The sequence below is a fragment of the Pleurodeles waltl genome, chromosome 8, assembly GCF_031143425.1.
Source record: "Pleurodeles waltl isolate 20211129_DDA chromosome 8, aPleWal1.hap1.20221129, whole genome shotgun sequence".
Taxonomy (NCBI): Eukaryota; Metazoa; Chordata; class Amphibia; order Caudata; family Salamandridae; genus Pleurodeles; species Pleurodeles waltl.
Window position 1 is genome coordinate 814,346,584 of NC_090447.1, and position 25,679 is coordinate 814,372,262.

General features: G+C 44.1%; 1 protein-coding gene across 3 annotated transcripts in view; it reads right to left on the bottom strand.

Moving 5' to 3' along the window:
- The window catches only part of CLYBL (citramalyl-CoA lyase), a 1,509,930-nt gene that overhangs the window by 1,338,622 nt on the left and 145,629 nt on the right, over positions 1 to 25,679 (bottom strand). For all 3 annotated transcript variants that reach the window (XM_069205075.1, XM_069205074.1, XM_069205077.1), the window contains exon 2: positions 7,368 to 7,391. In XM_069205075.1, coding sequence (XP_069061176.1) covers positions 7,368 to 7,391 — 24 coding nt within the window. The remainder of the gene's footprint in view (positions 1 to 7,367; positions 7,392 to 25,679) is intronic.

Below are 25,679 nucleotides of genomic sequence, written 5' to 3' on the forward strand. Positions count from 1 at the left end.
TTTTCTCGTTTTCTGTACACACAAAAAAAAATTGCTGTATTTTGGCTAATTTCTTGGTCTCCTCCATGGGAACCCACAAACTCTGGGTACCTCGAGAATTCCTAGGATGTTGGAAAAAAGGACGCAAATTTGGCGTGGGTAGTTTATGTGGATAAAAAGTTATGAGGGCTTAAGCGCAAACTGCCCCAAATAGCCAAAAAAAAAAGGCCTGGCACCTGAGGGGGGAAAAGGCCTGGCAGCGAAGGGGTTAAGGGCAAAAGCATCTATGTGCAATACGTTTACAGAACAGTTGATGCAATACCAGAGCGTACGGGATGTTCATAGTGGAAGATGTCAGTGTGTTCCTGACCATAGGCAGTATTTAGATAGCAGGATTGTAAACATTGTTGCAGCACAGGGAATAAATATTTTGCAATATATTGCGAATCATCGTATCTCATCTAAATCGCTAAGATGCAAGATTGTCTAAGAGCAAAAAGGCAATCAATGCAGGACCAAAGAGTGCAAAATATGCATAGTGCTAAGTATCAATAAAATTAAATTCTGGCCATAAACAGTACACATATGGAAAAGTTATAGGTAGGTTTACTATTCAGAGAGCTGAATGAGATAAACATTTTGCACGCTTATATTAGTCATTAGTCAGGTAACAGCTCACAGCAAACACAACAGGAACAGAGGTTCAGTTTTCAGGATCCTGAGGGCAATTAGATAACGAGTCACCCCCCCATGCTCGAACACACTGGCCAGATCCACTTCCTCAAGAGCCAAGATATTCCAGGCAGAAAAACAAAACATGTTCTATGTCTCAGGACCAAACCACAGCAGGACACAAATTAGTGCCCAGATCTTTCTTCCACCTGCTTGTGACAGAATTCAAAGGTAGAGTACCTAGCCAAAAAACACATAAACCTCTTAGTTAGCGGCTATGTAATGATGTCCAGAAATGGTTCAAAACATGGCGAGATCTTAAACTCACTTTATTCACTTTCATGTCTTCCCCATATTTGGGTGTACCTTTGGCTACAAAGCCTGGCTTACGCACTCACACCCAGTCACTATCGCTAACTGAAGGTACCTTAACCTTCCACCTGGTGTCATACACCCCTAGGGTCTTTTCTTATTTCCTTCTTATCCTTAAAACAATATCCCTTACACTCAAGTCCTCTTGATATTTCATTTTTTTTCTTCTTGAGCGCCCACGGACACAACTTTGACACAGGATCCCTTTCCCTCAGCAACCAAATGGGCTCACTTCAATAGTGCTCCGAGTGGTGATGCTATACCACCAAAGTTACTCCCTCAACCTTTCCTTCTTATTTCCACCAAAACCACAAGCCCAAGCATTACTCTCCTTTAAAACTCGCTTGAACCTCTCAACTTGACGATTCCCGTCGGGGTTCACACAAATGTTGCTGTACTTAAGGAAACTCTGCATTTCATTACACTGTAACTGCACACCATTGTCTGAGATTAACACTTCTGTGTATCCCTCCCTCGCAAAGATCACCTTGAAGAATTCAATGATGACACTAGTAGTGGCAAGTAATACAAATTTCACATCTGGCCACTCTGAATGATAGCCAACAAGAACCAATGCAAATCGGGCATCACACCACAGGGCATAATTTGGCAAACCTTAGTTTTTGCCAAGGTGAATCTGGCAACGGTACTAGTTGAAGGGGATCAGGGACAGGTCTCAACATATTTTCACTGTTAATGCATACCTCACACTCACTCACCACTGTGTCCACCTTCCTGTCCAGACCTGGGCACCAAAAACACATGCAAATCAATCTCTTCATATAGGACATGCCTGGGTGCCCCTCATGTGCCAGCAGCAAAATCACATCCTACTTGCTTTTAGGTGTAATACATTTCCCAATTTTAAAGTGTAAGATTCCTTCCTTCTCCATTTCCTCACCAACTTTTCAAAACAACATTATTTCCGTGGCATAGCTCTTTTCCCTGGCCAGCCTTCTATCACAAATTTCTTTAGTCTCTGCAACAATTTATCACTTTCCTCACCCACTCTCCATTTCTCGCCTTCAATACGTTTGAACTTCTCAGCAATACACTCTGTCACATTAGCAACAACTTCAAACTCACACTCAGCTCTTCATGAGGCAATTGTGACAAACAGTTAGCTATAACATTACTTCTACCTGGCAGATATTCCACATTGAAACAGTAACTATCCACCAACCTTGCGATGAGTGCAGTGGCATTCCAACATCCACGAGGGGAGAGAATTTTAACAAGAGGCTGATGATTTGTTTACAGTATAAAAAATGAATACCAAATGTAATTGCGAAAATGCTCAATTCCCCAGACGCCTGACAAAAGTTATTTTTCTATAACAGCTTAACTTCTCTCGGTATCACTAAGAGTGCAAGGCAAATGTCACATTTCATACTTCTTTCCCACACCTTTGGGATAATACCCCTCTAAAGACATACATGCTGGCATCTACAGTGATGATACATTCTACCCGCATGTGAAATGGTTTTGAAGTGGGTGCCATAGCGATTTCAGTTTTAATTAACTCAAAGGCAGTTTGTTGTGCATCAGTCCATACAAACTCCACATTGTTTTGTGTAAGCTCACTAAGTGTTTCCATCTTTGTAGCAAAATTTGTTTATAAACTTGCTATAATACCTGCACTGCCCTCCAAATTAAAGCAATTTCTCATGATTATCTGGAGTGGGAGATTTAACAATAGCATCTACCAAGGATTGTTTGGTACCATTCCTTCCCCAGAAATCGTGTCCCCCGTATATTTTATCGACTTACAAAAAAATCTGCATTTCTTTCCTTCAAAGTTAATCCATTACTCTTTAGTGTTTCACAAACTTTTATATGTGTTCCATATGGTCCCCTTCATTCCTAAAGAATATAAGGACATCATCTTGAAAACATTTTACAAATCCCTCCATGTCCTTAAATGGATGAAACATGGCTCTCTGGAATACAGACACCGTACAGGCCGAGCCAAATGGCATCCTCTTCAATTGGAATAGCCCCTGCGGTGTGAGAAATGCATTAAGGTGGCTGGAATATTCTGTTAACTCAGCCTGGTGGTACGCTGACCTCAGATCTAAGGATCCTCGCCCCATTCAGCATGTATACCACCTTATTTATGTTGGCTAGAGGATGGCAGTCTACTATAATATCCGCATTCACCGCTCTAAGATCCATACACAGTCTCAATGTATTATCAGCCTTGAGAGCTATAGGTCATACCCATTCCGACGAATCGGTTTCTTCAATGATCCCTTCATTCACCATTTCCAACAGCATTTGTTTTAATTCTTCCTTAACGTTGACTGGAAAATTTCTAAGCTTCTGCGCAACTAGGTTGGCTTTTTTCTTACCTTCATTTTGTATAACGTTTTAACTTCCCAAGTTTCTCATTGAAAACTTCAGGGAAATAAACAACAATCCAATATTTCTCAGTAAAAAATTCTCAACTACTTACACAGGGTTCCTGCTTCTGGGAATTAACATTATTCACAATTTACAAAGATCCCTCCATGCTAGAACATTCCATTCTTTGGGGGAAACATATCATTTTATCCTGTCACTTCTTCCTTTTAACTTAATATCGATTTCTAGGTACCCCAATGTCAATGGCAGTACCGTCAAAACTTTCAGCCATTACATCTGACTCTTTCAAATTCTCCAGCTCCAGTACATTCTTGAACTTTTCCAAAAACATATTCCTGGGTGATGATAGTCCATGAAGATCCTGAATCTGCCATGATACCACACTCATTACTTATACATTCTGGAGGATTTCTTACTTAACCAACAACATTCTCCTCAATGTACTTTATCGACAATACCATCCCTCTTCCACTCTCACCATCCACACTACTATGACAATCACATGCACAATTTTCTTTTTGTGAATTTTTTACTTAATTTATATATGAAACTTTAGTTTGTGAATTGGACATCATTTTTTTCAAATCCTTACAAGCACTCCTTGATGACTACGAGAATTATTGCAACCCAACGCACACATTCTCACTCTCATTACCACTTGTCCTTTTGTTATCACATACCGACTACATTCACTTCCCAGATTGCTTAAGTGCAGTGGTTATGACATCCTGTATTTTTGGATCCCTCATCACCCAAAATTGTTCCTTTATCTTCCTAATTTTTACATGGACAATTAGCTGATCTCCAATCATTTCTATAGAAACACTTGACGTGGCTTTGAATCTATTTTCAATCTTTATTAGGGCCTCTTGAAACACGTCAATGTCTCCTTGGCCTTCTTGGGGCGGCATTTGTGGTAACATCCAGAACACCAATTGTCTCTCAGAATCCAAACAGTGCAACAAAATGTCCTTTTCCGTTCTGGAAGCATGGCATCAACATAAACAGCATTCATGTAAATCATAAATTCCTCTTTCCAACGCATCCAAGGGACTTGTGTATTACCCTTTTGTTGCAAAAACGTGGCCATTGGTTCCAATTGTATGCATTATACCCTATACCAAAATGTTAATAATAAAATAATAATAAGATGAAGGTATGGGCCTTTTTTCTTCGAAATGTGACCTGTCTATGCTCATTACATAAATATGAGGCGAGAAAATGAACTGCTGTGAAGCTCGTAATGCCTCCCTTTAAATTAGGGCATGTCAGGCATATGGTGATGCTGTGCGATGATCACCAGAATGTACTTGTGCGGTGATGTAGGAGCATATAGCAAGATGAGAAATGAATCCTCAAAGAGTTCTCACGCACTCGCACAAAGAAATTCTCTGAGAACTCTCGTGCCCTCGTTCTCCATATTCAAAAGATTCCATCAGCTGCTCCCAAAAATTGCTGGTAACAATTTCCAAAATATTGTAAGTCCTACCCGACTGTACCAACTTGCAGATTGTGAGGTTAACTGCAGAAAAATAATGCAGTATAGTGTCTCCTTCGCTTGAATGAATGTGCGCGCTTTTTTAGTATGCTCCATATATTTGCATGTTCTCGTGGGGTCACTGGAGAGCACCGCTCATGTGCTGTGAGGGTAACAAGTGTCTCTCCTGCTCATCACCACTTATTAAGCTCTGCCAAAAAATGGTGGAATAGCCAAAATATCCAAGATAGCTTTACTGATCGCAATGCAAAACTCATCCACAAGTCAACTACCGTAGGCAGGAGCTCCTCCACCCCAACACTCTAAGTTCAAAACGTCCTCATAATAATATCAGAATACAATATTCAAATGAAACCACTAACACCTAAGTATAGATAACATGTAAACAATGTAACATTTAGGTTAGGAGACAGCAAATTCTGGTGCTGTCGAACACTAAGGCCACTTGTTCTTGGCAACACCTTCATGCTTCTTTCACGACAGTACATCAATTTTCTTTCTCTTTATCTCATTCTGTCTCATTCTTTTTCATCCCTTCTTTCTCCATTTGTTGCTGCTTTCCTACATTTCTCTTTCCTCTTCCTTCCTCCCGTTCTGCATTTGATTCTAGCTCAACCACTGAGGATGAAAAATATGTCTCAGTCCCAAAATGTGTTCCTTTGCCCAAAGCCTGCAACCACTGGTACAAATTAGGCATTGCAAAGCAGGTAGCCAGAGAGGAGTGTGCTGCAAAAACCTTATTTTCCACCTCTACAATAGCTCGCCTACATATTAAAGTTGGAAATTTGCTGCCTTCAATACTACCATCTTCCCAAAAGCATAGTGGTTGCAAGATACATTGTTGCATGCTCTTGGGTAAACCCCACAGTTCTTCCATCTATGGGATGGCTTCGAATAGATCGTCAATATTGCTAATCAAGACCAAATACAATTTTACATGGCCAATTTTTGAAACCACTTACCATGTTGATTCATTTCGAATCTTCGCAGTAATGGCTTACCCCAGGAGTAAATTTAGCTAAGTAGTATGGTTTGAACAAATTTCATTGCAACTGTGCTTACAGTTCATTTTTAGTGCAAGGCATAACTCGCATTATATTTCTGTTTCTGCATATACAAAACAGAGTCAAATTAGTTCTATAAAAACATAATTTTAAGAAATGGGAGAAATAATACCTAAGGTGTAATACACATTATGTTTTCACACCTTTGGTAATTGATCATTATTTTGGAATTGTAACCAGATTTTAGATTTGTTATAATGGCTAACATGCGAAAATGTTAACATTTTTAACTCTGACTGAATGTATTTAAATTTATTAATTTGTATTGGCGTTTAATGGTTTGAAACTGTGTCATGTTTACATGTTTTGTCTACCACTATGGGTGGTTAATATTGGAACCATTTAAAAAAATGCTAAGCATCACCCCTGCTACACGTTCAGTGGTGGTCCAGTGGAAATGATATCCTATTTGTGATCTGCAGCAGGAATCGCTAGACATCTATATTAGAAGGGGAGAAATTTCTTTCTAGAGATTACCCAAATGCAATGTTGTTAAGGAATTAAGGCATTGCTATTTTTGGTAGTGCCTTGCATGCAAATGCAATTTTATAAATAATTGGAACGTAGTGGGATTTCAAGTGATATGGAGTTATGATACTCAGAGGTAGCTGAGGGCCTTGGCTTGTGGCAAAGACTTACCGACAGCCCTATTACTTTACTGCTGAACATTAGTTATTTATGTTCAGAGGGGCTTTGTGGAAAAAGGGAGTCTCTACTTTTCCTTTTCACACATGGGTTTAGGGCCAAGCCCGGGGTACATGCTTGTAAGGTCTCCTGGCCCCACAGTGCCAAGAAACAGTTTTCAAGTGGCTGGGGGGCAACAACAGAACATACCAACATCCTTGAAGGCACACATAAACATATAATAAAAGCCCCTGGAGCAGTGGAAACATTAATCCCAGGAGAGGTGGTTATCTAGCAGTATTCAGGGACAAGGTGAGTCTAAGACAGAGGGCAGACCATAGTTTTGCAAAGGTTTCCATTTTTGGTTTGGGGGCTGAGATATAGTTGCTTTTTGGGTGTGCGGAAGGCTCAGAACCAAATAAAATAAAACCCCTATCTCTAGAGTAGTGTCTCTGTCCCTTACCCCAGTTCTAGATTGCTCCATTTGTTTTGTTTTGCCTAATACCTGGAGCAGAAGCCAGAAATTTAAATAGTCGTTATAATAAGGTCACCAGAGTACTATAGATCACTACGGGAGAAATAATATATTTTTTCTTTAAGATCTTAATTTTAATGATGTCGAACACGGACTGTTTACTTGGACTTTGCTATAAGCAGTGAAACAATTTTCCTGTATATATTGTCTTTTAATAATGTTCCATCAAACTAATTTAATAAGAAGAGTCCCCCTGAACCATTTATCTAAATCCATATATTCATTTTCCTATTTTAAATAAAACTGAGATTTCACTTACCTTTGGGAAGCTCCGTTGACGAATCTGCAAACAAAAAAACAAAATCAGAGTCACACCAATTCGACATGTTGTTTCAGACCATTCAGAATAGTAAACATACTTGTACACATTTCTTCCATTTAAATTATTTTCAAGAAAGGAAAAGGCATTGCTTCCCCACCTCTGCCCTCTGTCAATTGCTTGTCTCACATCCATGAAAATAGTTAAAAACAGCAAATACTTAACAGTGCAAGACAATGTTGGCAATTAATTAGATAGCTGTGGATCCTATGTAGGTAAGGGTTTGCAACACGTTGTAGTGCTTTTCTTCACGCAAATTCAGAGCCCATGGAGCGCTATCTGATGAATCGGAATCCATGCCTGAGGCTAGTCATAAAATCAAAAAATGTAAATAATGATAAGTACATTAGGCTCCTCAAGGAAGATAGAGAGTGGTTGCTTGTCTTTAGCCATAAGTGTTGAATAAAGATTAAAAGGTTTACAAATTAAAAATCATCAAATTAGAATCAATCAGTATCAGTGTCAATCAATAAAAACATGAATACATTCAGTACATATTAAGATGAAATCAACCAAGGTCATAAAAGTAAAAAACAAATCAGTATAAAAGCAGTCTAACATTATCTCAAAGGAAATGTTAAGTAAATCAGTCCTCCCTTTAAGAGAGTATCCAACTCTGCTTAAAGCTATCTCGAACAGTAGACACAAACATGTACGTAATATGACCTGCAAGCACTATGTAAAATTATGAACTCTTGCCTACATTACACTAGCTCAAATCACACAATTCTAACACTTGTTACACCTATACATGGTTTCCATAAAATGCATGAATTAGGTTAACATATAAAAATACAGTATTCCACTCAGTTTCTGACTATTACACAATAAAGCTTCATTAAATATCTTTCAAACTTAAAAGTTATCTGAACATACCAAGATACATTGGACCTGCCTGTACTCTGCAGGTGTGTGATAGCAACTTAATAAAAAACATTCTGCATTTATAGTGTAAAGGAAAACAATTCACATGTTAAAGTGAGCGAAGTCAAATCATATTTGTTCACTGTGAATTCAGCTTCTCCAGGAATTAAATTACAAACATGATGGAATGAGACGTTTTCCATTTTAAATTGCAGGCCTACTGTAGCTATTGTGAATCTAAACCTAAGAAATACACAGACAATACATTTTGTTGTTCCCATTTTAATACTGATAAAATACGAAAACATTTTAATATGGAAAATAACCCCATCAGTCAGCATCCACTTTTTTTGGCCTCTGCTTTCTTACTCTTTGGTCATGCCCAGCCTTCAAGTAATATTTGGTCACTGACCCTGAAAAGAAGGAACTTCCCTTGGTTTAGTTTCCAAGAAAGGGGCACAGAATAATCCTGTAATGACAGGCTGGAAGAGCAGCTAAAGCCTGGGAGTGAGTGTTGATTAGAAGGGTTTCTCACTGTCCCTCGGTGGTCATGGGCTAGGACTGATGCTGTTGAGAATCTGTGCTGTCAAAAATTGTTAAAGCACCACTAGACCCTCTTCCAGGGCAAACCCATCACTTGTTTTTATTATTACAAATGCACCATATTGGGAAAGTTGCAAGGGCATGAAGGTCTCCTGCTTGCAAGAGTTACTCAACTGCAACTATCTGCACAACCATCTGTATGATTGATTTTTAGCTCTCTGTGCGCAATAATCATGTATACAGTATGTGGCTTTCTATGTGTAAAAGTTATGAAGACCGAGAGAGGGGCTATTGGGCCAGAAGGTACAAGTCACATGTGCCTCACCTTTTACATGCACCAGTCCATAGCCACTTAGAGTTGGTGGAAGCATACCATTTTGAAGTCTGTAGGACCAGCTAGGCCTAATTACTGTCTTTGGAAGCAAGTGAGAAATCTACTAGCCTTGCCCTCCAAAAGTACACTAACGTGCCATTACCAGCCCCTTTGCTGATATCCTGGGTGTATGATATGTGTGCTGGAAGCTTTTAGTGACTGATATGATGACTCTGGTTGGCATGCCATTGTGTGGTTATGAGATCAGTGGGATCCATTTGGAATTTTCCCTAGTAAAGCATGGCACAAGATGGCTGTCCTGTAATCACTTCCCATTTTTTGTATACTGCCGACATTTCTGAAGCGCTCCCTGTCAAAATGTCGAAGTGTCCTTTCAGCAGTGGCTTGCCTGCTTGTTACTCCCATTAGGACGGATGGAGGGCATTAGGAGGAGACTGTGGTCACCTTTGCGGTTAGTGTGGTGTAGGATGAAACTTTCTGTCATGGGCCTAGCTTTTGTCTCCCCATAAGAAGCAATCCAAAAGGCTGATGACCACCAGGTGTGAAGATTTCACTTCTCACTGTGCTCCTAATTCAGGTGCTCTCTCTAGAAACACCCTTCATCATTTTCTGCTGTGAGACAATGGCCTGAAGACAAAGACTATGGGGGTCATTATGACTTCAGTGTGCGGTTTTCACCGTCTGCCGAAGTCCTGCGGTCAGGTTGCTGCCAGTGCGGATGCCTTCCTACGGGCCCCATTAAGAGTTCCCCGCTGGGTCAGCAGGCGGAAATGGTGTTTCCACCTGCTGGCCCAGCGGGCAATGGCCTACAACATTGACGCCGGCTAATAATAGAGCCGGAGGCAATGCTGTAGTGCATAGGGTGCACCCGCACCTGTCGTGATGTTCACTGTCTGCATAGCAGACAGTGAACTTTGCAATGGGGCTGGCCACTGGGGCCCCTGCACTGCCCATGCTAGGTGCGTGGGCAGTGCAGGGCCCCCCTGGGGCACCCTGCATCCTGTCTCCACCAGCCTTTACATGGCAGTGCTACTGCTATGTAAAAGCTGACGGAGACGGGGGGTTGTAATCCCCAGGGCGGCTCTGCTAGCAGCACTGCCCTGGCAGATTAGGACCACTAGTCCCTCCTGTGGAGGAGAACTGGCAGTCCACTGCAGCACGACCGCCACTGTCATAATGTGGCGGTCAGACCGCCGCCAAAGTGATCAGACCACTGCTTTGGCGTCGGTCAGACCTTCACTGCGACCCCCTATATCTGTTGTAGAGAGGAGAGATACAAAAATTTTGCAAGCCACCTCAAACCAGTTTCAGAATAGTAAAATTGGACTCACCTTTCCCTATCTGGAAAATGACTAAGGGAAGACTTAAACTTCCTTATATTGTTCCACACGTTTTCAGTGATCAGGGAGGTGGCACTCCATAGTGTTTCAGAGAAATTCCAGAGATACAGGACAGCCTTCAGTGATTGACAGTCTCCCCCAGGTAAGGGGACATCACCTGAAAGTCTGCAACTACTTGCAGGAGGACAGCTCTGGGTGTGCCTTGGAAACAAGTCTACCTACCTGCTGGAAGAGGGAAGTGGAGGGCACTCCAGCAGGAGAAAGTTTGCCAAAAGGAGAGGCCCAACTATGGTGACCAGGAAGAAGAATTTTCAAAGCGCAGACTGGCTGGAGAAAAGTCATTGGAGCTGACCTGTGTTCTGAAATGGGTCTACCTGCGACTCCCAGTTTGAGCCTAGCACTGTGCTGAAAATCCCAAGCAAGCCCCCCAGCCATGGTCTCACCCAACCTAGAATGAAAAGCAGGAGCTGACGTAGGGTCTGAAGAAAGTGTCACTGCTTACCACCTGTGATCCTGGCACGCTGCACAAGCCTGCCTTTGTGCTGTGCCATTAAAAACTGTGATTTGTGCTGATGCCAGCTATGGCCTTTGACGCAGCAAGGCTCATAACTGACTCACCTGTGACCTCTGAGTTGGCTTTCATCATTGTTTGATTTGAGCATTTGAATTTAGGCCTAAATTACACCACAAGAGATTGCAGTACCTTCCTAAACAACCATGTCATCTGAGGCTTTCACCGTGAGTCCCGAGGTAAAAGGCAGGGGCACACACACATTATATCCAGCAAGGACCTTGCGCTGGTGTCCAGTAGCATCAGAGAAGGTAAAAGCTAATAGAACACGACCCCAGCGTGACACAAGGCACTGGACTGTGACAGAGGGTCTACTTTATTAACAAAAAACAGTAATCATTAAGAGACTTAGCTGCAGGTCATAGACACAGTCACTTGCTTGTACTTCCCACTGCAAGTCTGCACCTGTCATTTGCTGTCATGGATCGCTATTACCTTAACTTTTCCGAACCCTCAGTTCCTTTGCAAAATATATTTGTGTTGTGTTACTTAGCTGGATAATAACATACGTTTTATTTTTTAATTTTTTAACTGAAGCCCTGGGCTAAGCATTTTTTACTTCTACTGTGTGTTTGATGAGTTGAGAGAGAAAATTATAGCTCATATCATCCAATTTCATGAACTAACAATTACAAAAAGGATTGGAAAAGGTTCTTGACAATCAGCTGATCAGGGATATTACTAAACGTATACATCCTTATCAATCAGACGTTATGATGAATAGATCCACTAGCTCTAATGTAAGGTGTTAAGGACCTGGGGGAATGCGAATAATGATGAGCTGGAAGGGTAAAGACTTTAGGGAATCGCTATTGTGGGCTGGTAATGGCATAAAGGATGTGGTATATCTGAAAAGATGTATGGGTAGGCATATGATTGGAATTAAGGGCCAGACTAAGAAGCCATTTAGCAGCTGCAAACCCTGCGATTCGCTAAATATTAGGGTTTGCAACTGTTAAACATCTTTTTAGTATGTACTAAACCCATTTTGCTATTCGATAAGGGCTTTCAGAGTCTCAAAATTGGTTTTGAACTGCATACCGTTCTGTAATCTGGAAGAGGTGATTAGGGTTTCCCTTCCAAACTGCTATTCGAAATGCTATATATATCAATGATTGGTGACTGCAATTTTGATTACAAATTATTGATAGGGTACCGACTCCTCAAAGGATGTTGTAACCTACTGGCAAAAGGGAAATGGTCCCCATGGAACCCATTCCCCTTTATGAATATAAAACAAACTTTGTTTGGAAGTGGGCAGGGGTCAGCAGGACCACTGCCAACCCTTTCATTTTTTAAAGTGTATTTTTTTTAATGCTGCCCCATTTCATTTAAGAAAAATAGGCTGCATTTAAAAAGAAAATTACTTTATTTATATGTAATCGCAGGCGCTGTGGTCTGCTGATCCCAGCAGGCTACCATTCATGTGATAGCATCCAATTGGAGTGAGTAGCAATTTGCAACCTATATCATAAACAGTAACGAGGGAGGTTTAATCGTTACTCATTACATAAGGTACTTTTGTGAACCAAACAGTACGTAGGGTAATTTGCAAACTCAGAATCAATTTACAAAAAGTCTATGCGCAATCTGCAACCACATTTTTTAAATTGATTCTTAGCACATTCGGCCCTGAGTTTTTTTCTTTATTATCAGATCCAACATGCTATGGAGAAATCAGAAGATCTTACTTATTTGAGGCTTCTTGAATGCACACTATTGGAAAATATATTGTTATCAAAAGATATGTCCTCGAAAGACTTGTTAAGGACATATAGGCTCTCATTATGCCTTTGGCTGTCCTTTTCGTAGACCGCCAAAGTCACGCCCACCACATGACCGCCAGTGCTGGTGGTCTTCAGACCGCCATATTATGGCTGCTGGCTGCCCCCCGCCACTATTTGGCGGGGAAGCCCCCAGCAGCCATACTGGCATTCGGCGGTCTAGTGGAGCCTGCTCAGTCGCCACCGCCACATCACCACACACCGCCCGCCGTATTACTATACTGTAGATGGCGTGGCAGTGTAGTGTTGGCGGGGCGCTGGCGGCGGAGCAGGCTCCATGGAACCCGTTATCTCACGGACGACCACCAGGTGATCGACCGACAGGGGAGGGGGGTTATTGAGTGTTGTGTGTGTGAATGGGTGTGTGTGTGTGTGTTTGAGAATGGAGAGGGGTGGGGGGTGTTGTAAATGTTTGTGTGTGTGTGTGTGTGTGTGTGTGTAAGTGTCTGTGTATATGTGTGACTGCATGTATTCGGGGGTGTTGAAGTGTCGTGGTCATGTGCGCATGTGTGTGTGAATGAGTGAGAGTGTATGTAAGTATGTGTGGTGTGTGCATGCGTGGATGGGGCGGGGTACAGTACGGGGATGGGGGTACATTACGGGAATGGGGGAGGGGGTGTTGCTGCTTGAGGGGTAGGGAGCTTCTGATGGGGTCAGGGGTGGGAGGGGTTCCAACATGGAGGCGGGGTTGGGGAGTCCTGAAGTAGCGAGTATCCTTACCGCCAGGGATTTTGTGGCGGGCTGCCTCTCCCTGGCAGTTAGGATAATCAAAAAATATGCGGGCGGTGTTAGGTGGACCACCGGGCTGAAGGTGGTCAACCTTCAGCCATGCGGTCCTATCCCCCTGGCAGTACAGGTGGTGAACAGGCTGCAATGCAGCCAGTTCACTACCCTTGTCATAATTTGGCGGTCCTGCACCGCCACCGCGGCGGGGCAGGACTGCCAGGGTCATAATGACCCCCATAGTACATTAATGAACACATCTCCTGACTTACTTCATGTGCTAAAGGGGAAATCCAAAAGTGTTGTGGGGGTCCTAAAATATGAAGATTGGATATATGTCCTTATGTATATAAAAAAGTACCTATTAGAGCAAGGGTCAAGTTAGTTCAATTGAAAATCTTACACATAAAGTGCTATAGGCTGCCTCTTGTGAATTTGTTTGCGGAGTATCCTACATCATCTTGCTTCCGACTCACTTCATACCTAATTAAATGTTCACAAAGGACAATGACATACCTGAAAAACTGACTTCATGTTCAAGGAAAATCCCAAGTATATAGAGGCGACTGAAGACTTCTGGAAATACTTTATTGACCTCCCTAAAAAAAATTCAAATCATCCATTTGAAAGAAACAAGGAATCTTTAATCATTTGTGCTAGAAAACTTTCATCAGCATCAACTCTTAGCCACTCAACCTATTTTCCACCTTGGAGACAAAAATCAAAAGCAAGTATTATTGATAAATATATACTTTTCCCCATTATTGGTACTAAATAAATCAAAGCTCCGTACAGTATTAGAAGACCATGAAGAAATGCTAGATTCCTTTCTGAATTCCACAGTGGTAATTACTGGAGACTTCAATCAGAACCTGCTATCAGGAAATGTGAAGAATCTCACATGAGACGATCTTCCAAAACCGTTTTCCAACATGTTGTCACCTGTCTGTGCACCTAGGGCAGCCAACAAACAATAACCAAAGAAAAGTTATATGCTTAGGCTACTTTGCGACCTGGGATTTCGCACACTGACCCGAAGATTACCAGCTGACCATCATGCAAGACCTATATTTTCGGCACCCAAAACAAAAAGTATAATCGATAATACATTATTGCATTATACTTCTTTCACTCTGTGTAAAGATTCCCAAATCATCCCAAGAAAAGAAAGTGATCATCATTCGGTGCAGATATCATTATGTTTTATTCATAACTGTTACAAGTCTGAACATCACGACCATTCTATCTCTTATCCGCAGAACATCCAAGATTTATAAAATGGAACGGAAATTACTAACCTAAAATATCTCAGTTAGGTTGCTAAGACTTTAGCGCAAGATTTACAAATCTAACTTTCGAGGGGTTGCAATTATTCTATAATTTGAGTGAATAGGAAGAAATGTTAAGGTGGAATGTTTTAATATTCTTTCCACAAACAATACTAAAATGGTCTCTCTCATTCTCAATTGTAAACAAAGGCTGATCAGATCAGTAAAAGCTAATATTGAAGGTCATTAAGATCGTTCCTAAAAACTCTACAATCTCACTGTCAGGACCTTTTAATCAAAAATGTAAAACAATACAGAACATAACTAAAAGAAATACTACAGAAAGCACAAGAAACAGCTTAGATGGAACTGTATACTGCGGTCAAGGAAAAAACCTCAACATTATTTTGGTATTTAACTGGCTGTAGTATAGGGTCCCACAGGAACGCAACTGACCATTTTATTCAATTTGAATGATGGCACATATATATTATTGATCTTTACGAGAACAAACTTTTCTCCATGTTTGTTCTTAAGGAATATGTTAACACCAGGGGCGGCTCCTCCATACGGGCGGAGGAGCATCACTCCCCCCCCCCCCCCGCCAGCAGCAGAAGCTGCAAACCTTTCACCACGAAGGGATAATAAATTATGTTTCTTATCCCTTTGTGGTGGAAGGGGCGGGGCCACTGCGTGATGAGCACTGAGGGGAGTGCACTGTGCACTCCCCTCAGAGCGCATGTGTGTTTGGCCGGCCGTCTGGGGCCGGCCAAACACACATGCGCTGTTGGCTCTCTCCAGCCCAGCCAGGGCGTTCCCAGCTAATCCTGACGCTGCTCTGAGCAGCATCAAGATTGGACGCAGGGCAGGCTGGGAGCTTCTGCCTGAGGGAGGAGACTGAGTAGAGGAGCGGCGCGCGAGGAGCAGGTAAGTTTTTATTTTATTAATTTAAGAAATAAAAAATGTAAGTCCCGCTCCCACGTGTCACCTCCCACCCCCCCGAGCCACCCCCACCCCCTCCTCATTAGGGAAGTGAGCCACAACTGGTTAACACCTCATTTTAAATCACGTAAGATGAAATTAAATTACTCATTAAAAACTCTCGCTCTTCAAAGGCGGCAGGCCTCAACAGAATCTGATTGATGCAATAAAGTCACCATGACTTATTGTGTCTCTTGTTCATATCTTATTTACAGTTATTCTTGAAACTGGCCGAATACTTCTATCTTTGTTAGGGCAATAATTCAGCCAATCTACAAAAAAGTCGACAAAGTGAATCAAAAGAGCTATCGACTTTTGACCTTTTTAGACACAAACTAAAGTCTTTTGCAAATACCTATTGAATGCTCTATGCATATGGACGATGAAAGCAAATCTTCTGCCATTACATCAGTTCAGATTTAGATCAAATTAGTCCACAATAGATAACATCATCAGCCTAAGATCACTTGTTCATAAAAAGTGAAAAAAGGGAACTTGGGCTATATGTATGCTATGTCGACTATTCCGCAGCCATTGACAGAGTGAAATAAACAAAGCTCTGGGGAAAACGGTATCCAGCTGGGGTATTGGCCAAACTTTGTTACAATTCTTTTTCTTTTTGTTAATCTTTAATCTTTATTTTGCTTTTCAACCCAATAACAACTGCTGTACATGCAGCTGATGAGTCGCGTATTAGTCAAGCATAGTTACTATTTCATATAGTGTCACTATAGTATTACAAATTGCAATGACAAACATCAATTGGTTATTCACAAATGGATAAGAGTTACATTTCACTTAATATAATAACTTACCAGTGACAAAAATGTTACTGGTTTACACTGAAATAGCTTTCATTCAATCAAGGCATGGATTGCATAGCCAGCAGTTATAGACGGAGTGGTTTCCAAATGTCCACAGGCCGTGAAGTCTGTGGGAATGTGGATCAATATACCTCAGAGTGTATCAAGCAGGTGGTAAGGTCTCCCAGCTATTGAGCATGAATGGAGGGGAGAGGACAAGGTGGGAAGGTTTACTCCAGTTAATCGCAACTCTACCTTTCCTTACAAGTGTAACAAGTGCTATAACACTGTACATGTCTTAGTCTTTTTGCACGAAAATACTTGGCTCCAAATCAAATAAGGAAAAACGTTCTCTCTCCTAAGATGACCATCAAAAATGATCAAACACAAGGCTGCATACTGCCCCCTTTGCTTTTCTCACTATACATCTCAGACCTATCACTATGGCCCTCATTACGAGTTTGGCAGTCGTTACTGAAGACCGTCGTGCTGGCGGCCACCAAAAGCCCGCCAGTGATGGCGGAATCCCGACCACCATATTACGAGTCACATAGTGAAGACTGGACAAAAATAGCCACTAATCCGACACTGCCAGGCTGACCAAGGGCAGGAGAAAGGCGGTCCCACCACCAGCTCTGCCACACCGACAACATCCCACCCTCCATACTATGACCCACAAATCAGCACAGCAGTCATTGCATAGTGGAAAACCATTGGCGGTGTGAACAGCTGCGGTCAAAATATCACCTCTACCAGAACTCAACACCACATTGGACAGTATGAATACCCCACACAAGACACACACTCACACTACACACACCACTATAAAACACACTCCCACACAACCCACAATCCTTTACAAATACAACCACAGAGAGACAGCAAGGACCCACAAACCCATTACTAATCACTGATACACCATAGGCACATATGCACTTCACACTCAGCACACACCACATAACTGCACCATCAACACCATACACACATCACAACTGCACACAAACACCACAACACACCAGCACACAAAATTGAGCACCCCACACTCCCCATCAAGCTCCAAACACCAAACCCTTGCGCAAAACACCCACCCCCCAAAAACCACTCCACTACCAACATGTCCCCTCAAAAGCACCCACGATTCACAGACGAAGAGTTGAGGGTCATGGTTGATGATATTGTCAGGGTAGAGCCACAACTATTGGGAGCAAGGTCCAGCAAACATCCATAGGCAGGAAAATGGAGTGATGACGGAGGATCGTTGACAGGTTCAACTCAGTGTGCACCCATCCATGCACATTGGTGGAGATCAGGAAGTGGTGGAATGACCTACGGGGAAAGGTGCATTCCATGGCATCACAACATAAGATTGCCATCAACAAGACTGGTGGTGGCCTCCCACGTCATACTCCCCCACAGTTCACATAATGGAAGGAGAAGATCTTGGACATCATGCATCCGGAGGAGCCTGACTGGAATAACCAGAAGACTGGATTCTGGTAAGTCACCAACACTCCCCTGGCACCAACGACTGCTGTACAGCATGCGTCCCCATCACCCTACCACCCCCCAATTCACCCCATCTCACACTCCTGCCCCACCACCTGATGCCACTCCCCTGCATGCCACACCTCCCAACTCCCACTATCCCCACACAGTCCCTCCCCAGTGTATGGATAGCACTCACATTGGCAAGCCCCACAACTCCCACAATGCATCACTCTCTACACATGAAAATATGCCATTTCCACCTCACAGTGGAACACCTGCATGTAAAACCATCATACATGCAACACACACTGGAAGCTTCGACTGTGTACTACTACATGACAATGACAGCAATGCTATCCACTGTCCACAACCCTCAATGGAACATGGAAAAATTGTTACAAACCATCACCTACAAACAATGTCTGCAGTGAGCATCTGTCATTGCCATCACTGGGAAGCAAGGCAAGCATCAGACTATGATACAAACAAGTACACCGCCACAATGTAACTCTCTCCCTCTCCATCCACAGGTACCCCTGCCACCCTGCATGCATGGATTTACTGGCATGCTACCTTGCCATACAGGAATCGGTTGTGTAAGAAGTACAGGGTATGACTATGTATACGACCATGGGACTGTGCCAAGTACTCTGCTACTGTGAAATCTTTGATCCTTCATCAAGTCAATGAGTGCCAATGTTCCCACATTAGTAGGTTTTTCTGCATAGCTTTTGTTTCCCCTATGATTTTCCACAGTTGTGCATGTCAATGTAAAGGCATGCCCTACCATGGCATACCAGCAGAATATGAGGTTGTTACTCTGTATGAATGATGGGTAGGTATTGAACCATTGCACCCTTTTTTTCTCTCAGACCCTCCCTCCCTCTCCTACTCTGTCTTTGTGTGCATCAGCAACATTAGGTGAAGGAGAAGGTGCATCAGCGAGTGGGGGAGCTGCAGCCCAGGGGACCCAGGAGGCTGACACCAGCAGAGCTGAGGGGACCAGTGGGATTGAGGGCGAGGGGAGTGCCACAGGGGAAACCAGATATACAACATCCTCTTCGGATTCCTCCTCCGATGGACGCTCCCTGGTGGTGGCGGACCCATCTGGGACCAGCCCAGCACCATCCTTGTCTGCCATCCCCCTTACCAACACTGCCCTCCCTGTAGCTTCCCACCCAGTTGCCCATGCCCGCTCACCCAGGAGGGTGGGTGTCACTTTTGCTGGGGGCACCTCTGCCCCTGCCCAAGTCAGCCCTGCTGCCCTCGATGAGCAGGCTATTGACCTCCTGAGGTCCATCTCTGTGGGACAGTCAACCATCATGAATGCCATCCAGTGACTGGCATCACAGATGCAGCAAACCAATGCCTACCTGGAAGGCATTCACGGTGCCCTGACTGGCCTGCAGAGATCCTTTCAGGCTCTGGGCTCCTCATTGATGGCAGCCAGTGTCCCTTCGTCTTCCGTCCCCCCTCCAGCTACCTGTGCCCAATCCCACAGCCCTCTCCCCACACCCATCCAGAGCGCACAGTCAGACCGCCATTCATCCACCTTGACAGACATGGTTCGCAAAGACAAACACAGGCAACACAGAACCCACCACCGCCATACACAGTCAACAGACACATGCAGACACAACAACATCCACTCCCTACACAGACTCCCCACCACTTCCCCCTCCCCCTCACAGAGACTACACCACTCAAACCTGCTATCACCACATCATCACTCCCAGATTCGGCCACAAGAGCCCTCATGCCCACCCTCACCGAAATAGCAGACCCCCATTCATCCACCCCATACACATGCGCACTCACCAAAACTACCAATACACCGACATGCAGCACACCCACCTTTCCTGCAAACACCACCCGACATTCACCATCATCTCCCTGCATCTCCTCCCACCTCCTCCAAGTACACCTAAACGCCCACACTCACCCACCCAACAGACACCCAGCGCACACATGGCATCCACCCATGCACCAGCACCCAAGGCACCTACACATCACTCAAACACTCCCTCTCCCTCCACTCCCAAACATTTTTCCCATGACCACCCCTGTGTCCCTAAAATAAGATTTCTATATGAGTTTTCCCTGTTCCCTCCCACTGGCCCAGCCCCTGTGTCCCCCACGCGCCCAGTTACCCTCCCCATATCCGGTCCTACTACCTCCCAGCTCTCCCATGGCCCCCCTGGTACAGCCCATACCCCTCCCTCAGCAAGGTCTTCTACCCCAACCAAACCCAAGGTCACCCTCCTAAACCAAAAACCAAGGGCAAAACTAAGAGCACTCCCCAAACCCAAGCCAAAGGACCCTCCAAACCAAACCAAGTTACCCCCCCCTCCCAAACCCAAGCCCCCACCTCAGCACCCCCCACCCGAGGTGCCTGCCTGTCCCATTGATACCCCTACCCTGTGGAGGCCAATTTGCAGTCAGGAGTCAAGTTGGGCCCAGTGACATTGCCCAGAGTACCAGGGGCACTATAAACAATTGGACTGCCCAGTAGACCTATGTTGTACATAACTTTTTTTGTATTTCTATCATTTATATGATGCACCAGAGAGTCATTGGGGTTAAGGGTGACAAACTTGCCCTGGCTTTCCTTCCACATGTATGTGTTGTACAGGTGAGATTTGGTGTGCATGTTCTGTGTATGTGATGTGTTTGTGTAGCAGCATGAGTTGTGTAGGTGAGTTGTGCTATGGACTTGTTGTGATGTGATTTGATGGTGTTGTGTGGCACTGTGTGGTAGTGGCAGGAGTGTCCGTGTGTGTTGTGATGCGTCTGTGATGTGCTTTGTGTTGGGTGGACGTGGTGTGTGATCTGACACGTTGTTTGACAGTGTTTTGGTTTGGATTGGTTGTGTGCTGTTGTTATGTGTTGTTGCCAGTATGTGTTATCTTGTGGTAGTGTGCGGTGTGCCTCTCTGCCAATGTGTTTGTGTGGTTGCGATGGTGTTGTCATTGTGTGGATGTGCTTGACAGTGGCAGTGGTGTGTGTGCGGTGTGGTGTGTGTATGGCACATGTATGTTAGCCATGGTGTGTGCATGCGTGTATGTATGTAGGTGTGTTGGTATGTGTTGGTATGGGTGTATGTTTGCGTGTGTGTGTGTGCTAGCCGTGCCGGGGTTGTGTGTTGTGTGTGGGTATGTACTAATTGCATTCCCTCCAGTGTGTGCTAGGTGGGTGTACTTACGGTTGTTATTTTCGCTGCTGGTTCTGGAGATGTATGGCCATCAGGAGCAATGGGAAGATATCAAGTTCGGGTTCCATGGTGGCTGTGGATGTGTCTGTGTTCCTGAAGCTGAGCATCTCCTTTTATGTTGTTTGTTTCCGCCAGGCTTTTCGTGGCAGTGTGACCGCCCTGGAAATCCTGGCATGTGCAACCTCGACCATGGTCTCCGTCAGCCTGGAGATGCCTGCCGCCGGCCACAGTGGTCCATCCGCACTGGCTGTACTGGCGGTGCATTGGCTGTGCTCCGTTGGAAACACCACCATGCTCATAACATGGCAGTCTTCTCCACCGGGCTGCCGATGGTGCGACTGCCACTGACACCGTGGCGGCCCAGGATTGCCAACCTCGTAATGACCACCTATATTTTGATGATCCCAGTAGCCTTGCCCCAAATAAGGAAAACAGCCTATCGTATCACTGATGGAAACCCAATAGAAGTGAAGCAATATGACTATTTGAGGGAAACTGTTGAAAATTGTCTAATCTGATCTAACCGTATAGCAAATACGAGGAAGAATGCAATCGACGTTACTAGATCAGTAAAGAGATTTTCCAGCACCTATAGAGGGTGCACAATTACTCAATCACTTAAAATATTTTATTTAAAAGTGGTACCAACCCTTTTTTATGGTGCTGTTATCTTCAAGGATCATACTATAAACAAACTCAATTAAATGTATACGTCGCTCGACACGAGGTGAAACTGTGACTCCAACTAAAATTACCTTCACTGATCTATTTACATCACACAGCTTAATTAAATTATATTTGTGACTGACTTCCGTCCACAGACAAGTCATTAAAATGGCTATTTGCTGAGGAACTGAGAACCATCGAAAGTTCAAATACCATACTGAGCTTAGAATCAATCACAAAAAATTGTAACAAAACACAACCTACGATATTTGACAATTTTAGCAAATATCCTAACCCCCTGATAAGTTTAGTGTCCCCTGGTTAGCTCATTTTCAGAAATGTCTGGGCTTAGTAGGTTTCTCTGGGTGGCAGTTGAACTTGGATCCAAATTCCGTAGCCACCCTCAATGCCAAGAAGGGTCATTTTTCACAAGAAAAAAATGATCTTCCACTTTGCGTTTCAAAGCCTATAATGTCACAGGCAGTAGGCCCATCTACACAAGTGGGATACTGTTTTTATTGGGAGAAGTGTGGAAAAGTGGATTGTAGAATTTTGTGGAACCCTGCAGCTTCCAGACCCTTCCCTCACAGAAATGTGAGGAAAATGCAGTATTTAAAAAAAGGTTTGAGGATTTCATGACACTTTCAGTAAGTAAATGTAGTGGAATCAACACATCACACACCAGCCGGGACTCCAAAGAATGTTTGGTTTTCCAAAAGTCTGGGTTTAGTAGGGTTACCTGGTTGCTGGCCAACTTCAAGGCTGAAAATGGCAGACATTCATAATGGCAAGTGATAGGAAATTGGGATTTACCCTAACTCTGCTGACCCATATTTCAAAATTACACCCACTAGAATCCAAAGTGTCTCTTGCTTGCCACAGCTGTGGACATGCTCTAGGTCCCAGATGGCCGAAGACTGTTGGGGTTTTAGGGATGAGAAATAGGCCTGATGCCATCATCATCATGAATTCTCTGCCTCAAAATACAAAAAAAACCTTATGCCTAGTAGGCGCTCTGTCTTCTTCGAAGGAAGACTGGTGGCTGTTCCCACCGCTTATGTTTTTTGGCCATTATTCTTTGGTGTTTAGTTAGCTTTCAGCCCTCAGGGGGCAAATTGAGGGTAAACCAATGAATTTGCCACCCAAGTGGTGCAGAATGACTGTTGCATCCATTCTAGGGTGTGGGCTCAACTCAGCTTGGGAGGGCAATGCCCACCAATTTTTTGTAGGCATTATTCACTGGTTTCTAGTGTGCTCTATACCCCACCCCAGGAAGAGATTGGGGTAAACACCCCCTAGCTGCCCCAGGAGGTGCAGAAAGACTGTTGTGCCTGTGAGGGAAGTACAAGCTCATGCCCAGGAGAGCCTCTCCCTCCACAGCCAGAAGTTTCCCTGGGGCTTAGTGGGTGTATTCATGAATGGGGATTGTGCAATTCACAAGCCGGGATCCACTAGGGAAAGACAGGACTTGAAGGGGAACATTGCCCCCTTTTCAGCACTGCCTATCGCCCATGGATCAAAGCCTGGGGGAAGAGGGGACACAGGTATGTCCCTAGGCATAAAAGTAAAGTGAAAGCAGATATCACCTAATGCAGAGGTGTATTTTCACTTAATTTGATGTCACACCAGTACACTGTGTGCATCACATAAAAAAAAACCTGAGACACGAAGGAAGTGCTTCCCTCACGTTCTGACTTACTTTATGAAAATTAAAATGCTTCAGGCGCTCCAGACACATTTTCTTTTGCAATGTAATTGACTACCCATTAACCTCTACTGCATTAACGAGGTAAAGTGGTGGACGTCAACGGGTCATCCAACAAGTGTAACCAGTTAAACCAACTAAGAATACCATAACGGTATATCAATCCGCACTGACCAACCTACCAGAACATAACCTCCTATACCCCAAACCCAATTTCAGCCCACTGGTCCACAGGGCCATCTCATCTCTTATTGATCCCTGATAGTCAGCGCACCAGACCAATTCGTGCTCCTCCAGGAGTGATGGGAAAGCTGGGCAGTTTCCCTGAATGAGTGCGAGTGGCGAGATACAGAGATGGCCCCAAGGGCACTGGACATCTCCTCCTACCTCTGCCTCATTGCGCTGAAATACCTCCATATGGCCTACACTACCTCCCCACCCCCTCTGCTTAAAAAGCATGGGAACGCTCCTGGGGGGTCTCCTGCCCCAGATGCCTTGATGAAGAATGCAGCTTCTTTCACTTGGTCTGGGAATGTCTTATCATTACACGTTACTGGACTAAAATCTTCTCAACAGTGTCTAAGATCATAGGTTGCCTGATTGACTGTTCCCCACACATAGCACTACTGGGTATCCTGGATGATGTGGGTGGAATCAGAGGGGAATACATAATTAAGGGTATTCTTGTTACCATGGCTAAGCGAGTTGTTGCAAAATACTGTGTAGGAAGTTGGCTCTGTATGTGCTATTTCAAAGTAAGGAATAGCATGCACAGAGTCCAAGGGTTCCCCTTAGAGGTAAAATAGTGGTAAAAATAGATAATACTAATGCTCTATTTTGTGGTAGTGTGGTCGAGCAGTAGGCTTATCCAAGGAGTAGTGTTAAGCATTTGTTGTACATACACATAGACAATAAATGAGGTACACACACTCAAAGACAAATCCAGCCAATAGGTTTTTATATAGAAAAATATCTTTTCTTAGTTTATTTTAAGAACCACAGGTTCAAATTCTACATGTAATATCTCATTCGAAAGGTATTGCAGGTAAGTACTTTAGGAACTTCAAATCATCCAAATTGCATGTATACTTTTCAAGTTATTCACAAATAGCGGTTTTAAAAGTGGACACTTAGTGCAATTTTCACAGTTCCTAGGGGAGGTAAGTATTTGTTAGGTTAACCAGGTAAGTAAGACACTTACAGGGCTTAGTTCTTGGTCCAAGGTAGCCCACCGTTGGGGGTTCAGAGCAACCCCAAAGTCACCACACCAGCAGCTCAGGGCCGGTCAGGTGCAGAGTTCAAAGTGGTGCCCAAAACGCATAGGCTAGAATGGAGAGAAGGGGGTGCCCCGGTTCCGGTCTGCTTGCAGGTAAGTACCCGCGTCTTCGGAGGGCAGACCAGGGGGGTTTTGTAGGGCACCGGGGGGGACACAAGCCCACACAGAAATTTCACCCTCAGCGGCGCGGGGGCGGCCGGGTGCAGTGTAGAAACAAGCGTCGGGTTCGCAATGTTAGTCTATGAGAGATCTCGGGATCTCTTCAGCGCTGCAGGCAGGCAAGGGGGGGATTCCTCGGGGAAACCTCCACTTGGGCAAGGGAGAGGGACTCCTGGGGGTCACTTCTCCAGTGAAAGTCCGGTCCTTCAGGTCCTGGGGGCTGCGGGTGCAGGGTCTCTCCCAGGCGTCGGGACTTTAGGTTCAAAGAGTCGCGGTCAGGGGAAGCCTCGGGATTCCCTCTGCAGGCGGCGCTGTGGGGGCTCAGGGGGGACAGGTTTTGGTACTCACAGTATCAGAGTAGTCCTGGGGTCCCTCCTGAGGTGTTGGATCGCCACCAGCCGAGTCGGGGTCGCCGGGTGCAGTGTTGCAAGTCTCACGCTTCTTGCGGGGAGCTTGCAGGGTTCTTTAAAGCTGCTGGAAACAAAGTTGCAGCTTTTCTTGGAGCAGGTCCGCTGTCCTCGGGAGTTTCTTGTCTT